Raw genomic sequence first — 18,124 nt, 5'->3', positions numbered from 1 at the left:
TGTAAGTATTTAAATATTTAAATCAATTCAACATATTGCTTTTATATAGAGAGATGCAAGAAAATAAACTTTATCTAAAGAACACATTATTTACATTTAATATGCTCATTTATCTAGGAGACCCAAAAGAACCCACAGATAAACTAGCAGGAACGAAGAAGACGGTTCAACAAAGCACACACATACAAGATCAATACAGTTTAAAAATCAATCAGGCTCCTCTACACTGGCGATAACAAATTAGAAACTGTAAAAGAAAATAAGAAAAAAAGAAGATCTAAAAATAGTCACAAGAGCCATATAAATTAAATTTAGAGCTAAGCATACGTAAAAGTAAATATAACTAACAAACTGAGTACGACCACTAAAAACTCCACCCAACCCAAGGATTAGAAAACGACTGTTCTCACTTTATGAGAAGAGACCCTCTTCTTAAGTAGCAGATCAGTACTTGAGAGTGAATCAAAGAAACACAGCATTTGAAAAGTCAGCTAGGCCAAGCCTCTTGCTCGCACATACAGAAGCTGAAGCCCAGACAGGTTGAGTTACTTGGTAAAGGGCCCAATGTCCTGACTCAAGGACTAGCATTTTTCACTCATTCGTAAGACACAATCAAATCCAGTACCTTGGAAAGAGATGGGAAAAAAATGAAGAAATCAATTATATTGTTACTCCTCTTTAAGTACAGAAATAACCGTGACAAAATTACAGGGATTGAGGGAAAACTGAAGTGCAGAGTTTAAAATGTCAATAATCCACAGGGAAACTGGAGACCATTTAAAATATTCATATTAAATCTCTATATAAAAGACATTAAAAGATCTCCAATCAAAATGTTCATTTTATAATAGATACGGTATGATACAATTTATAATGGATATGGTATGAACCTTTCCCTTTCACGGGAAAGGTTCGGCTGGGAAAAAGGAATTGTTCTTGAAAACGGGGCCTGTGCTATTGCAGAGACTGTGCTGAACCTAGGTCCACAGAATGCTCTGATGTCATCATTGAGGTCACAGAATCCTGCTGTGCGCCTGGCAACCTTGGAAACTTAACAGCCCTGGTGAGCACTAGGCAGCACTGCTGGTTCACTAAGTGGTACAAGTTTTTCAGCCATTTAGGAGACTTGACTATTTTTATTTGTATTGAATCATTTCAACGGATTGCCCAAGAGCCAACAAGGGCCAACCTGTAGGGGAGAGGAGGAGTTGGACGTCTCTTGAGGCATCTTCTAAGGGAGACTTCTAGTTGGTACGATGGAACGGCAACAAAAGAGGAAACGCCTGGAAAATGAAGAGTCCCAGGAAACTGCCCAGAAGGGAGGAGGTATGTGGGGGGCAACTTGTCTGGGGCACAGGGGTTTCTGCCAAACTGAACCTTCTCTAGGAAGAGGGGGACTGAGAACGTGTCACCTGTGAAGCAGGGAGCGAGAGACCTTGTCTCACTGATGCTGCCGTAGCCATCCGGAGGCTCCCTGTGGTGTGAGACGGCACAGAACGGCCAGATGCCCCTGGGAGATGGGAGGTCAGCTCCGCTGGTCTGAGGACTCTCTCCTGGGGCTGCCGGGCCTGGAGCTTTGTCGGACTCACAGCAGGCTGCATCCTGCTTGCACAGACCTAGAGGTGCAGCTTTTCTCAGTCCCCGATTTCTCTCTTATTCTCTTGGATCTTTCCCTGGGGTCATGAGGTGGGGGATGTGAAGGATGCAAGGATGCTGAGAGAGACCCATGAGTTGCTTGGCCTCTTTTACCAACTGGAAAGAGAAGCCCCATGAGCTGAAGGCCCTGTTGAAAAATATCTTGACAAGTGGAATGCACTTCGAAAGACGATTGTTTGCCTAGGGATGGTGTCATATTGAAAGCAAGGAGGTTTTATTCCTTCAACAGGAAGAATCTCCCAAAGGAGACCGAGGGAAGGGAAGGGAAGGGCTTTCCAGAGACTGAGACCGCGTGGGCGAGGGTGAGAAATGTCCTCAGGGTCCTGCGGGGAGCTCTGAGAGCCACGGGCCACGTGGTGCCTGCGTGCATTAAATGTAGGCGAGTACCTTGCCCTGGGAGGGGGTGGTCACCCCAGAGCTCCAGCTAGAGGTCTCTGCCCCAGATTAGAGCCCAGTAGCTCCTACCAGGCCCAGGGCCCTGGAGACTGTAGGATGGGCCCTGGGAATGGAGCTCTAGACAGCAGGCAGATTTTCAGGCAGTGGCTGGGACAGGCTAGGGAAGGCAATGACTGCCCCTGACCATTCAGAATATTTTTCTCTATGTTCCTGTGGGGGGGTGGGTGGGGGGGGGGGCGGAGGGGGTAGTGCTGAGAAGAGCAGGATGAATGGGGGTAGAGTGCTTATCAGATATAAACTCTGCGTGGTACAGTTCTTGACACCCTGCCTGGACCTGGCTGACACTCGGTGTATGTAAGAGTGTATAGAGAACTCTTGGTAGGGGTGTTTTATGAGACAGTAACTCATACACCCATGGACACTCTGATACAGCAAAAGTATCACACACCCCACATATAACTTCCGTATTAAACCACACACAGCACATGGAGGTATATACACGCATCCCTCCTGTACTACGTTCTCATACAACCCGCCTGTATCACAATCCTCTCCTCCAACACCAAACGCTGGAGATGAGATATGTATATAGACACACACACTATATATATAGGACACACACACACACACACACACTATATATATATGTATCTCCTCAACTCTCGCACAAACACAGCTAACTTCAGCCATCGCTAAATACCTCTATAAGAACCAGTCACGTGTCATACACACCACACTTGTAACACATTCTTGAGTAATGCCAGACCCGCTTTGTACAAACCACAGTAAACCACAGTCTCACTAACCCATGTCAGGGTTGCCAGATAAAATATGGGCTATCCAGTTCAATTTGAATTCCAGATAAACAACAAGTAATTTTCCAGTATCAGTATGTCCCAAATATTGTACGGGCCATACTTACACTAAAAGTAAGACCAAATACTGCATGGGAATACTTACACTGGAAAATTATTCTGGGTTTATCTGAAACTGAAATTTAACTGGGTGCCCTGTATTTTTCTTCGCTAAGTCTGGCAACCCTTATATACTTGCCACCAGCTCAGGTATTATATATTTATTGTAGTTTTGTTTAGTGTGTGTCTTCCCCTACTAGAATGCGCAGCGTTACCAGAGACTACAACAATGGAAGAGTGCCGGATACACAGAAGTAGCTGCTTACTGAATCTTGGTGAATCAATGAATGAACACACACCATAAATACAAGCCACACCATGTAATGAGGAAAAGTTACATGTCCCAGAATTCCCGACTTGTGAACAGAAACCATGCACACAAAGGCCACAGACACAGATAAGACACATCTCCACCGTGCTCCCCATGCCAACCCCACACTTACCACAGACTTAACTGATACACATCACTCACTCTTCCCACATACTCACAGTCACCACCGAGGCCTACATTACCAACAAGACAGTGACAGAGTAAGTACTGATTTGAATTAAATACTGGAGTATCCACTGGGAACCCCGTCTCAACTGTGTGTATTCACTGCACCTGACACGTGCCAGACACTCGGTAAATATTTGTGGACAGAGAGGACTGATGAACCCACCCTGAGCCTTTCATTCCTCCCTCAGCAATCTCCAAGTCACAAGAGGATCCCCCTCAGCTTGGATCCACTGTGGTGGCCCAAGGCTGCAGCCCAGGGGCAGGGGAGGTCTCCTCTGCCTCTACATACTTCTCCTGTGCTTCTTCTCCGCGCAAGCTCATCTACGCTGGTAAGGGCGCGGGGCTCCTCAGGTGAGGGGGTGTTTGGCTGTGAGGCAGGAGGCACACAGATCCCAGGGAGGCTGAGAGGAAACCCAGGGTCATCAGAGGTGATGAGGGCTCTGTGGAGGAGCCTGGGCAGGATGGCTGAGCTGTTACGAGGGCGTGGATCCCAGCTGAGTCTGGGGCGGGGGTGTGTGAATCCTGGTACTACCATGGTGGGGAAGTCAAGGAGCAGGGGCCGGAAAGGTCTGGGCTTGAGGTGGAGGGAAGAGGGACCAGATTAAGCATCTTCAGAGGAAAATGTAGGCTTTGTCTTTGCCTTGGCTTCCAGAGAAGGACAGAGTTCTACATCATAGATCTCCAGCCTGAGAGCAGCACCATCCAGCTCAGGTCCACACAGCTCACACATACATCCGCCCTCCAGGCACATACCTTCTCAGTGCACACAGAAACCCCAAGCACCACAGCCCCATTCCACAAGTAATGCACCACCGATATTCCCAAACTCACACTCCTCGTCGTACACGCATCCACCCGCATCTCTCAGTTACCACAGCCCTCACCACCATACTGCACACCCCTGTATACAGACACCGCTCCAGTAACCCCCCACACGCACATGAAAAGCCCACAGATGACACCAGATACACCGCTCCGTCCTACGGCCAACAGACACCAAGCTCACGACATAGCTACGTCATGCAAATGTCCCTCTCTCGTCTACCACACCTGCTCCCTCAGCTTCTGGCACGGCCCATGCATGTTATGATGTTTTTAATTTCCTTTTTCAGGAATCCGGAGATCACATCGAGAAACTGCCCAGCCTAAAGCACCCCTAGCCCAGGTTCAGGAAACAGGGGAGACTGCTCCCCCATCACACTGTGTCTCCTCCTCACCCTCTTCACCCTGTAAGAACGATCTGCACCCAGACAAAGAGGAAAGGGGCATGAAAATATACTACATGCAGGTACAAGTGAACAAGGGTGTAGCTGTCTCCTGGAAGACAAAGAAACCCTTGGAGTTGCCTGAAAAGCAGCTGACGATAGAAGAAGTGACCCTTCCTGAGGATGCGTGCACAGTAGGCACTTACCCCTCTGATGTGTCCACCGAAAGCCTCCTGTCTGACAGTGAGCCCACTGGGGAGGAGAAAGAGTATGAGGAAAGGGCAGAGCCAGGCAGCCCATCAGGGCCACCTGCCGTCCAGGAGACACCCAGGGCCAAGACACCGGACTGGATGGTGACCATGGAGACCGGCTTCAGGTGCATGGCCTGCTGCCGGGTCTTGCCCACCTTGGAGATCCTCCAGCAGCACGTGAAGTTCGGCATCCTGGAGGGCTTCAGCTGCCGTGTCTTTCATCTCAACATCGCCCAGTGGATGGGCAATGTGGAATTCGAGAGCACCCCTGAGGAGGAGGGCAATGTGGAATCCGAGACCACCTCTGAGGACGAGGAGGACGAGCAGGACGAGCAGGACGACGAGGACGAGGAAGAGAAGCTAGAAGGCCCCAGCCCGAAGAGACCCCGGAGGCAGGGTCTTTTCTCTCTTTTGAGTTCCACACAGCAACTGAGATTCATGGGACAGAAGATCCTGGAGACGGTGTGGCCTTGGAAGAGGTAAGGCTTGAGGCTGGCACTCTTCTGAGCCTATGTCACGAGGGCCCAGAGGAGTCTAAGGGAAGGGGCCGCACACATGTGCTGGTTTACCTAATGGCTCTGCAGTTGCATCAACTTGGGACACACCCAGCACTTCCAAAGGAATTGAGCTCTGTTGACTTCGACAAGAAGGTGGAGCCTTTTCCTAGGAATTTTCTCAGGGTCTGCACGATGGGCCTCAACTCTTAGAGGACGTACCACCAGCAGCTCCTTGTCGGCAGAGAGAGCCAGGAGTGGTCTGAAGAGAGGACAGGGGCCCTTGCAGGACCGGAACTTTGAGGTCTGAGAGCCTTGGGCCTGAGCTGAGATCTCACCTGGACCACTGTACCTAGCCTTCTGTGACAAAGGGGAATATGAAAGAGAGTCACGTGGAAATGAGGTTCCCCGAGATATGGAAGTGTTCCAGAACCTTCGTTGCGTGGTAGTTGATCTGGAGCCAAGCTCACTGTGGTATGTGTGGCTCTGAGCATTAAGGCAACGCTGGAGGGTAACCCTGACCAGCAGAGCTTGGAGTGCTTCTTGTCTCTTCCTGTTCTACCTCATTTGTTTTATCCCTTCCAGGGAGAAGAAAGGACCCTCGGGATAGTAGCAGACAGAACGCCGTGGTCTGAAGGAGGATGAAGGGACCGGCACTCAGTCTAACATCATATGACAATATGAACATCCTATGCAATAAAGGGCATTTTCCAAACCTTTCCTGGAGGTTTTAGTTAATTACATTTTTCTATCTAATCTGTCATCTACATCTGTATCTTTCAAGGTTTGTGAACAAGCTTTCACATAAGCACTAGAGACGTCCGCCAGCATTTTCTAGAAGAGGCCTGCAAATTGCTGGGGACTCCTCACAAATAGGGAATGGCCACAACCCCTGCCACACAGACTATGCCCGTGGCCCTCCTGACCTACTCCCACTCTCTCTCTGAATTTCCCGAGGTCTGAGATGAGGGTGCTGGCTGGAGGCAATGATCGCGTGCAGGCTGAATCTTCCCCAGATTCTGATTCTCTTCCTGGGCCTATCGTCCTCAAGCACAGTCTCCATGTCCCTGGCCACACTGATCTCTCTCCTTCAGTCCTTCCCTCCCTCCCTCTCCTGCCTCCCAGTGCAAAGAATACTTTGTTACATTTGAGACGAGATTTATTTTTTGTGCACAGAATTCTCACCTGTTCTACTGTGGCCTCTGTTTTGAACATTCCAAAGCTGAGGATTTTCTTTTCTTCTCCCTCATTTCTGCTGAGTCTTTACCTTCCTAATGCAGTGAACTCAGAGTGCCTAGCTGACTGGAGGGGGAAAAAAATCCAGGGAGCAAAGAGAAATAATAAAAAAAGTGTCAGTTAATTTTTCATAGTGTTATCCAACTATGTATTTTTAAACTTTTGGAAGAATATTAGGAATATTCTCTTTATAAAAAACTGAATTATTGGGCTTCCCTGCTGGCGCGGTGGTTATGAATATGCCTGCGAATGCAGGGGACATGGGTTCGAGCCCTGTTCTGGGAAGATCCCACGTGCCACGGAGTAACTAAGCCCGTGCGCCACAACTACTGAGCCTGCGCTCTAGAGCCCGTGTGTCACAACTACTGAGCCCACGTGCCACAACTACGGAAGCCTGCATGCCTAGGGCCCGTGCTCCGCAAACAAGAGAAGCCACTGCAATGAGAAGCCCGTGCACCACAGCCAAGAGTAGCCCCCGCTCACTGCAACTAGAAAACGCCCGCTAGCAGCAACAAAGACCCAATGCAGCCCAAAATAAATTAACTAATTTTTAAAAATTGAATTATTTTCAAGGGGACAATGTATAAAAGTACAATAAAAGTCCCCCTTCATAACCCCCCAAGCCCACTCTCAAGATGTAATAGATATGGTGTGATACAATTTATAGTCGTAGTACTACTCCTCCTCCTCCCACCACAGCCGAAATCCTCTGAGCCCGGTGCAGCAGCTTCCTTTCACAATGCTAGGACCGGCCACAAAACAGATGATAATCCCTTTGCACATTTCAAGGAGCAGCACCAAGGGAACAGTACCTGGGAAATGCCACTGACAGCTCAGAGTATCCATGGCATTTCTAGGGCCTCGGCACTGCTCTTGCTCTGGGAATGAAGGTCCAAAAAGCACGTCAGAGAGTGTTCGTAATTGTAAACAAGCTCCACCTCTGAAACACAATCTACATAGAACCACATATACAAGCCTGCACAATGGATGAAGCCAACGTCTCCTCCACGATTGCCCCTCTGACAACTTCATTGTCTCCTCAACCATAAAAGGTGAACTTCAGGGCTTCCCTGGTGGCGCAGTGGTTGAGAGTCCGCCTGCCGATGCAGGGGACACGGGTTCGTGCCCCGGTCTGGGAGGATCCCACGTGCCGCGGAGCAGCTGGGCCCGTGAGCCATGGCTGCTGGGCCTGCGCTTCCGGAACCTGTGCTCCGCAACGGGGGAGGCCACAACAGTGAGAGGCCCGCGTACCACAAAAAAAAAAAAAAAAAAAAAAAAAAAAAAAAAAAAAAAGGTGAACTTCAAACTCACGACCTTGCCTTGTCACCAGAAACATCCAAGCTTGGATCAGTCTTTCTAAGACCAGATATTTGCTCTGTGAGCTACTACAGACTTGTCCCATACACAGAAGTAGAACAGGATTATTTCTATCTACCCGGGGACCTGGAGTCTTTCACATTGCTCCTGTTAAAACTCTCAGAACACCAAAACTTTACCTACAAAGGGTTCAAGCTATGACACTCCCAATTTTCACAAACCTCCTTATCTCTTGTGAGTCACATGCAGCCAATTCCAGGAAGTGGAAACATGGTTGTGAGGATGAAACTGACTTTGGGGCTCCCCTTGGATATGGTCTTCCAGACTTACCAAAAGGCCATTAAGAGGACGGTTTACCCCACCTCAGGGAAACCCGAGGCAGTACTTGCAGTCAAGGGCTGGCCATGGCTTCTGAGCTACCTCCAAAAAGAATTTCATACTGTACCTGGATCTGCTGAAGCCATTCCTGACTGTCCGAGAGCCAGCATGTACCGCTCCTCAACTGCCTCCATTGTGGATCATCAGTAGGGCTGTCAGATTTACTAAATAAAAATGCAGGATACCCAGTTAAACTTGAACTTCACATGAATAGTAAGTCATTATTTTTAGTATAAGTAGATCCTATGTACTATTTGGGGCATACTTATCTTCAAAATGTACTCGTTGTTTTTCTGACATTCATATTTAACTAAACAGCCTATATTTTATCTGTCAACCCTACTCATCAGAAATGATGGAGGCTTATAGAGATCCAGGAGATGCCTCAGCGCCTCCTCAGCTTTTATTTCTACATCCTGGAGAGCGAGCACGAACTTTCCACCCCCAGTCATTAGCCATAATGGAGGATATTCTCTGTTTTAGAGCTTTTTCTACGTGTCATTGTTATTATCTTCCTTGTTTTAAAGAGATGTTTATTTTTTCCCAAATTTAATAGCTCATCCAAAAGTATTTCAAAGTTCATTAGACAAGGGAAAAACAACATGGTTCTGAAAAGTGAAGGAAACCTCCTGGTGCTTAGTAAAGAAGTAGTAGGGAGATTGAAAAAGCCAAACTTAATAAGCAAATCTCTCCAAGGGTATTTTCAGAGCTTGATACCCTCCCACACCCTGAAAATATCATTACATCAAGAATGTAGAACGGCTAACCAAATGTAAGGCTCCCATATGATCCTATCAAACTGAGGATGCTTCTTTACTAAGCAGTGAACACACTTGCTGCCCCAGGGACCTTGGCAGTTGCAACGTAGGGCTCTTCCCTTTGGGATGGAAACAGCAAGTTCTCCTGTGGTCTACATGCTGGCCCCAAAACTACTACACTCCCAATACTTGTCAACTTGAACTATTTTTCTACATATCTCCATTTTTCTGTTACTATCTGGACTACATCCTAGACTTGACATTACATAAATTGCATTCAAGAAGCTCTTTTTAAAAGTTGCTAGGAAACCTTAAATCTAGAGCTTGCAGTCCCTGGCTTACTTTCATCCAGGTGCATAAGGGTTTTCAAAAGTAGTCAGGTTAGTTACCCCGTATCACAGCCCCACGCTTGTGTCAGAGATATAAAAATGGAACATGATATTTAAGGTTTTACTTGCCAAATCATCAAGCCTCCCAGACAGAGGCAATAGAGCAAAATGATTACAGAGGCATGGATTTTGATTTGCTCCAGTGTCTTGGGCAAGTCACTTGGCCTCTGTATTTATTTGTACTTATCTGCACTTATCTGTCACTTGGGGGTTATAATTGTACCTGGTCCATGGGTACCTTGTACAAAAGATCTGTAAAGTAGTTACAAGAAACCGACACAGAGTAAGCACTCCACAGACATTGGCTATTAGCTATTGGACATATTTCTCCATGAAACAGATTACTTTATCAGTGGATGACTCGGTGGGAGACAGTGAATCACAGTATCACAGCATGTTGAAAGTGACCTAGTTCACACTCTTATGTGAGAAAAAGAAAAGTGTGCATGTGTAGAAAGTGTCTGAAAGGTTACATAACAGATAGTTAATCATGTTAACTTGGAGGATTAGAATAAATCAGGAAAGGAGGAAAGAAAAACTTGAGTGTCATTCAATTTCTACATCATTTGTGTTTCTACACTGAGACTCTGAATACACTGGAAGTGCAATTTTTTTGAATGTGGCGGGATAAAGGTTTTCAAGTGTTCCTGATACATCCGTATTATTACTTCAGAATTGCTGGCATTTCTTGCCCTCTTCGGATCTACACCCATTTGAGTCAGGGGGCCATTCTGGACGGAGGAGATACTAGAGCAGAAGTGAAGTGAGAGAAAAGGAGAGAAAAGATTTTCTCTCTTCTCTTCAAAGAGGAAAGGTCTTTGGAATGGGAGCAACTCACAACCAAACTTTGGGGAAAGGATGTGATGGAAAACGAGACAAACGTCCTACCCCTGTGATGAGAAGGATTCCCTGGGCTGGATGGAGGGAGGTCACAGGTGGCTGGACAAGGAAACCAACTAGGGAGAAACACACACAAGTGCAGAGCAAACACCCTGAGGCCACTCAGCCTGACTCCATGCAAACATGTGTCCAGCAGCCAGCCCTCCACCTGTGGCTCCCCAGCAAGACAGGTACCTCGGGGGTGCCAACTCATTCTGAGTCCATTACGCGTGGCCATTCATAAACCGCTCTCTAACGTGTGAGGAATAAACTCTCAATGTTTATGAGGAAATTGGGGAAGGAGATTGAAAGGTTACTTAAACGGAAAAAAAAGAAGTTCAGGAAGGCAGGATGGTAGAGAGACAAGAAAAAGACCTTAAAAGATAGAAGGGATTTGCCAAAGAAGAGAAAGAAAAAGAAATGATTCCGAATGGGTTAACCTGCAGCTAGGAAGTTAAGGAAGATTACTGATGTGTGAAGACTATGGAATAAAGTGAATAAAATTTATCAGAAGTTGCTGAGACTATGGTAAGAAGCATGATTATCAAATTATGAATTGGTGGCAATGGCATTCTAGGGGGACACTAGGAAGGGGAAGCAAATGTTCACGAGATGACAGTGGCAGGTGGAAAGTTGTTTCAGGGGAAGATCAGTCTTGCAGAGTGTGTATCAGACGAGGGCAAGTGTGAGCAAGCAAGGAAATACTAAGTGTATACGGTTCCTTCACTGAGTGCACCCAGCCCCGTGGTCAGCCTTGAGAACAAGCAGGACTTCAGGTACTGGAGCTACATTTCATTCATCAAGCCTTGAGAAGACACCCTTAACTCAGGTCTTCTCTTCAAACGCCATCTTTCCTTCTTGACCTTCATTTGGCCTCTTCCCTTACCCTCAAGCTGTGGACTGAGGCCACAGAGCAAGATGGGTCACTAGTGTCCTCCATCCCCTGGCGACTGTGGTTCACATCAGTGGAGCACCAAAGGCAATAACCAAGTAACAGACACAAGAGTGTATGAAGAAGAAGAGATTCTGATAAGGCTTTCTGTGACAGTGTGGGCCGAGTCGGCTCTATATGGCTGGTATCACCTGAATGACGAGCAGCCTTAGGGGAGAAGTGCTCAGAAGGCAGAGCCTGGCTCTCTAGAGGCTCCGCGTCCTCACAGCCCACTCCAAGACCTCAGTTGCAGCTTCGGCCCCCAATCTCTCTCCCTCTGCCTACTCACAGGTTTTGAAGTCTTCTTTCCTCCACATTTCTCTTGAGAGGTGGAGGAGGAAGATGAGGTTCAGGCCAGCTCAGACTCCCCTGGGATCCCAGCAGGATGCCTATCATGAACCTCCCACATTCTAGGAAGCTCCTACGACCTCCACATTTGGGGGAGTTTTCATTTCAGCTGTGCTTCAAATTGCTGGCTGGAGATGGCCTGTTGGAACGTGGCTAAAAGCAAGTAGCAATCCTTCGGGCAGCCTGGCCCTTCTCGACTGTCAGACATCTTCAGGGATATTCTAGGAAACGTTGTTTGTTCTAGAGAAGGGAGGGAAACAATCCAATTGTCCAATAATGCTTGAATGGAAAATAAATGATGCTATACGCATGTGATGAAATAATACCAAACGGTCAAAAATCAAAGACCTAGATCTATATGGATTCACGTGGATAAATCTTGAAAACATAATATTGATTGGAAGAAAATAAGAGAAGATAAAGAAGGTTAGATTGTGATAACAGGTATGTAAGTATTTAAATATTTAAATCAATTCAACATATTGCTTTTATATAGAGAGATGCAAGAAAATAAACTTTATCTAAAGAACACATTATTTACATTTAATATGCTCATTTATCTAGGAGACCCAAAAGAACCCACAGATAAACTAGCAGGAACGAAGAAGACGGTTCAACAAAGCACACACATACAAGATCAATACAGTTTAAAAATCAATCAGGCTCCTCTACACTGGCGATAACAAATTAGAAACTGTAAAAGAAAATAAGAAAAAAAGAAGATCTAAAAATAGTCACAAGAGCCATATAAATTAAATTTAGAGCTAAGCATACGTAAAAGTAAATATAACTAACAAACTGAGTACGACCACTAAAAACTCCACCCAACCCAAGGATTAGAAAACGACTGTTCTCACTTTATGAGAAGAGACCCTCTTCTTAAGTAGCAGATCAGTAAGTGAGAGTGAATCAAAGAAACACAGCATTTGAAAAGTCAGCTAGGCCAAGCCTCTTGCTCGCACATACAGAAGCTGAAGCCCAGACAGGTTGAGTTACTTGGTAAAGGGCCCAATGTCCTGACTCAAGGACTAGCATTTTTCACTCATTCGTAAGACACAATCAAATCCAGTACCTTGGAAAGAGATGGGAAAAAAATGAAGAAATCAATTATATTGTTACTCCTCTTTAAGTACAGAAATAACCGTGACAAAATTACAGGGATTGAGGGAAAACTGAAGTGCAGAGTTTAAAATGTCAATAATCCACAGGGAAACTGGAGACCATTTAAAATATTCATATTAAATCTCTATATAAAAGACATTAAAAGATCTCCAATCAAAATGTTCATTTTATAATAGATACGGTATGATACAATTTATAATGGATATGGTATGAACCTTTCCCTTTCACGGGAAAGGTTCGGCTGGGAAAAAGGAATTGTTCTTGAAAACGGGGCCTGTGCTATTGCAGAGACTGTGCTGAACCTAGGTCCACAGAATGCTCTGATGTCATCATTGAGGTCACAGAATCCTGCTGTGCGCCTGGCAACCTTGGAAACTTAACAGCCCTGGTGAGCACTAGGCAGCACTGCTGGTTCACTAAGTGGTACAAGTTTTTCAGCCATTTAGGAGACTTGACTATTTTTATTTGTATTGAATCATTTCAACGGATTGCCCAAGAGCCAACAAGGGCCAACCTGTAGGGGAGAGGAGGAGTTGGACGTCTCTTGAGGCATCTTCTAAGGGAGACTTCTAGTTGGTACGATGGAACGGCAACAAAAGAGGAAACGCCTGGAAAATGAAGAGTCCCAGGAAACTGCCCAGAAGGGAGGAGGTATGTGGGGGGCAACTTGTCTGGGGCACAGGGGTTTCTGCCAAACTGAACCTTCTCTAGGAAGAGGGGGACTGAGAACGTGTCACCTGTGAAGCAGGGAGCGAGAGACCTTGTCTCACTGATGCTGCCGTAGCCATCCGGAGGCTCCCTGTGGTGTGAGACGGCACAGAACGGCCAGATGCCCCTGGGAGATGGGAGGTCAGCTCCGCTGGTCTGAGGACTCTCTCCTGGGGCTGCCGGGCCTGGAGCTTTGTCGGACTCACAGCAGGCTGCATCCTGCTTGCACAGACCTAGAGGTGCAGCTTTTCTCAGTCCCCGATTTCTCTCTTATTCTCTTGGATCTTTCCCTGGGGTCATGAGGTGGGGGATGTGAAGGATGCAAGGATGCTGAGAGAGACCCATGAGTTGCTTGGCCTCTTTTACCAACTGGAAAGAGAAGCCCCATGAGCTGAAGGCCCTGTTGAAAAATATCTTGACAAGTGGAATGCACTTCGAAAGACGATTGTTTGCCTAGGGATGGTGTCATATTGAAAGCAAGGAGGTTTTATTCCTTCAACAGGAAGAATCTCCCAAAGGAGACCGAGGGAAGGGAAGGGAAGGGCTTTCCAGAGACTGAGACCGCGTGGGCGAGGGTGAGAAATGTCCTCAGGGTCCTGCGGGGAGCTCTGAGAGCCACGGGCCACGTGGTGCCTGCGTGCATTAAATGTAGGCGAGTACCTTGCCCTGGGAGGGGGTGGTCACCCCAGAGCTCCAGCTAGAGGTCTCTGCCCCAGATTAGAGCCCAGTAGCTCCTACCAGGCCCAGGGCCCTGGAGACTGTAGGATGGGCCCTGGGAATGGAGCTCTAGACAGCAGGCAGATTTTCAGGCAGTGGCTGGGACAGGCTAGGGAAGGCAATGACTGCCCCTGACCATTCAGAATATTTTTCTCTATGTTCCTGTGGGGGGGTGGGTGGGGGGGGGGGCGGAGGGGGTAGTGCTGAGAAGAGCAGGATGAATGGGGGTAGAGTGCTTATCAGATATAAACTCTGCGTGGTACAGTTCTTGACACCCTGCCTGGACCTGGCTGACACTCGGTGTATGTAAGAGTGTATAGAGAACTCTTGGTAGGGGTGTTTTATGAGACAGTAACTCATACACCCATGGACACTCTGATACAGCAAAAGTATCACACACCCCACATATAACTTCCGTATTAAACCACACACAGCACATGGAGGTATATACACGCATCCCTCCTGTACTACGTTCTCATACAACCCGCCTGTATCACAATCCTCTCCTCCAACACCAAACGCTGGAGATGAGATATGTATATAGACACACACACTATATATATAGGACACACACACACACACACACACTATATATATATGTATCTCCTCAACTCTCGCACAAACACAGCTAACTTCAGCCATCGCTAAATACCTCTATAAGAACCAGTCACGTGTCATACACACCACACTTGTAACACATTCTTGAGTAATGCCAGACCCGCTTTGTACAAACCACAGTAAACCACAGTCTCACTAACCCATGTCAGGGTTGCCAGATAAAATATGGGCTATCCAGTTCAATTTGAATTCCAGATAAACAACAAGTAATTTTTCAGTATCAGTATGTCCCAAATATTGTACGGGCCATACTTACACTAAAAGTAAGACCAAATACTGCATGGGAATACTTACACTGGAAAATTATTCTGGGTTTATCTGAAACTGAAATTTAACTGGGTGCCCTGTATTTTTCTTCGCTAAGTCTGGCAACCCTTATATACTTGCCACCAGCTCAGGTATTATATATTTATTGTAGTTTTGTTTAGTGTGTGTCTTCCCCTACTAGAATGCGCAGCGTTACCAGAGACTACAACAATGGAAGAGTGCCGGATACACAGAAGTAGCTGCTTACTGAATCTTGGTGAATCAATGAATGAACACACACCATAAATACAAGCCACACCATGTAATGAGGAAAAGTTACATGTCCCAGAATTCCCGACTTGTGAACAGAAACCATGCACACAAAGGCCACAGACACAGATAAGACACATCTCCACCGTGCTCCCCATGCCAACCCCACACTTACCACAGACTTAACTGATACACATCACTCACTCTTCCCACATACTCACAGTCACCACCGAGGCCTACATTACCAACAAGACAGTGACAGAGTAAGTACTGATTTGAATTAAATACTGGAGTATCCACTGGGAACCCCGTCTCAACTGTGTGTATTCACTGCACCTGACACGTGCCAGACACTCGGTAAATATTTGTGGACAGAGAGGACTGATGAACCCACCCTGAGCCTTTCATTCCTCCCTCAGCAATCTCCAAGTCACAAGAGGATCCCCCTCAGCTTGGATCCACTGTGGTGGCCCAAGGCTGCAGCCCAGGGGCAGGGGAGGTCTCCTCTGCCTCTACATACTTCTCCTGTGCTTCTTCTCCGCGCAAGCTCATCTACGCTGGTAAGGGCGCGGGGCTCCTCAGGTGAGGGGTTGCTTGGCTGTGAGGCAGGAGGCACACAGATCCCAGGGAGGCTGAGAGGAAACCCAGGGTCATCAGAGGTGATGAGGGCTCTGTGGAGGAGCCTGGGCAGGATGGCTGAGCTGTTACGAGGGAGTGGATGCCAGCTGAGTCTGGGGGGGGCGGTGTGAATACCGGTACTACCATTGAAACTAACTGGTGTACCTTAAGAATGTGACTTGATTTTTCTGATGCTCAACCACTTAACTGGAATATTAATATAAATGATGATAACAATGGCCAGTCATTATTGAGTGCTTCCATGTGTACACTCTTTGCATATATTAAGCTTCTAATCCTCACCGTAACCTTATGAGATATATATATATATATATATATATATATATATATATATATATATACATATATATATATTTTTTTAATTCAAGACCCATTTTTCTCTAATTCTGCCCACATGGAGACACTCTCCTGGAAAAGACATTGAATCCTTCCATTCACTTTAACACCTTGTGCTGAAAACATGTGTTCCGAGGTTTCACCTATGAGATCCACATTCTTAAAGCACTGATTCTTAAACCTCATCTAGATTTCTCCCCTTGGATGGGGGGAGACGACGCAAACACAGCGAAGTACAGCTCAGGACTGTGGGCTCTGCTCACCCAGAAGACCTTGCAGCTCCCCTGACCACCCGGCTGGATCCAGGACTAGGGCCCTGAGACGAGGGGTGCCTGCTGGGCTGCTGCCAGCGCCACCGCCCCCAGCTCCTGTCCTCTTCACTAGGCTGGCTGTCACCTCTAGTTTCCCTGGAGCTCGGGGATTCCAGACGCTCTCTGCTCACACTTCTGTATGACGCCTGCTGCCTCAGCACTGCTGATCCACACTAAGGGGGAAAAGCACACAGAACTGCTTTTCAACCCACCAACATTCCACATAAAAGTTATTTTATACGCCTGCGGGTTCTTTTACAGCAGGAGGAGACTCCCAAGGCCATGACTTCCCCCGGCTCCCCACTGCCCTTGCCGGCAGACTGGACGTGCGTGGCCACCGTGCTGAGCCGGGCACACCCCCCCCCCCCCGGCTCCACTCCAGAGCACCCTCCTGGAGAATCCAGGACGGTTCCCTGGCCTCATCTGTCCTGAAGCCAGCCCTAGAGTGACAAGAGCCACACCTGCAGGTCTATTCCACTGACCAGCCGCACAGGACCGAGCTGGGCCCACGGACCTTGGTCTGGATTGTGTTGGCTGGTCATTCTTGCCTAGGTTCACAGGCCAACAGCCAGTGTCCTTCCTTCCCTGCTCATCACTGCACCAGCGGCTCACTCCTACCTGCTGCCGTCACACGCTTGGCAACCTCGTGTTCGGGGCCAGCCAAGAACTGAGACCCCAGCAGGCCCCTAGTTCCCAGCAGGCAAACTCCCCATTAAACTACCGCTGCCTGGCCGTGTTCTCGAGGCTTCAGAGCCGGGAAAGTGCGGAGGGCATAGCAAGGCGCGGCGCCCCCCAGCCCCTGACCCGCCATGCTCCGCGGAGGCGCCGGATCCTCGCCGCACCACTACCCCCCAACACAAGCGACCTCGGCGCCCGCCTGTCCCGCGGACCCGGATGCGCCTCCGGCCACCGCGACCCAGGACGGAAGCGTGGGGCGTGGGGCTCGGCGCGCGGCGGACGCTGGGGTGGGCGGGGACCCCGGGTTCCGGCCCCGAGGCCGCGCGGACCCGCCAGGCCCACCTGCGTCCCAGCCGCCCGGAAAGCGAGATCTAGTAATAATAATATTAATAATAATAATAGTATTACTAATATAGTAATATTAAGAGATTAGATTCATAATAATATATAATTATATAGTATATCATAACAATATGATAATGTTGGTATTCTATTATTAATAATTATTATTATTATATATTATCATTATTGCCACTATTTTGCAGATGAAGAAACTGGGGTACAAGAAGCTTACTACGCCCAAGATCATAGAGCCAATAGGTGACACCTCAGGTATTCCAACTCCAGACGATCAAACTCTAGGGCTCACACATTTCATCATTATTAAACACATTTAAACACTATTAGCCTCCTCACAGGGTTGTAATAATAAAATTGAAAATAAAGCATCTAGTACAGTGCCAGTTGCATCAACAAGTGCTTATAAACATTAACGCAAAAAGGAAAGAAAAATACTTTTTAAAAAGTTTAAATCCTGATGAAAAAATT

General features: G+C 47.3%; 2 protein-coding genes across 21 annotated transcripts in view; one reads left to right on the top strand and one right to left on the bottom strand.

Annotated features, from left to right (window-relative positions):
* Positions 1–18,124, bottom strand: part of LOC308610856 (zinc finger protein 112-like) — a 101,259-nt gene that overhangs the window by 41,464 nt on the left and 41,671 nt on the right. For 13 of the 20 annotated variants that reach the window (XR_014014669.1, XR_014014670.1, XR_014014671.1 and 10 more), the window contains exon 6: positions 8,414–8,510. Coding sequence is in view for 8 of the 20 variants with exons in the window: in XM_081259846.1 (XP_081115972.1) it covers positions 8,414–8,510 (97 nt within the window). In the remaining 12 variants the exon portion in view is untranslated. Of the gene's footprint in view, positions 1–6,655; positions 6,718–7,463; positions 7,530–8,346; positions 8,511–16,350; positions 16,792–18,124 lie in introns of those variants that run through there. The other 7 variants (XM_081259850.1, XM_081259851.1, XM_081259852.1 and 4 more) reach the window with 7 other exon arrangements.
* LOC308610848 (protein FAM170A-like) lies at positions 462–6,592 on the top strand. The gene is made up of 4 exons (XM_081259839.1): positions 462–1,326; positions 3,654–3,814; positions 4,118–4,160; positions 4,578–6,592. The coding sequence occupies exons 1-4, from the start codon at positions 1,257–1,259 to the stop codon at positions 5,402–5,404; spliced, it is 1,101 nt and encodes a 366-aa protein (XP_081115965.1). The 5' UTR covers positions 462–1,256; the 3' UTR covers positions 5,405–6,592.

This window comes from Mesoplodon bidens (assembly GCF_964165515.1).
Source record: "Mesoplodon bidens genome assembly, contig: HAP1_SCAFFOLD_557, whole genome shotgun sequence".
In the NCBI taxonomy this organism is placed as follows: Eukaryota; Metazoa; Chordata; class Mammalia; order Artiodactyla; family Ziphiidae; genus Mesoplodon; species Mesoplodon bidens.
This window is presented reverse-complemented; position numbering and strand designations above follow the sequence as displayed.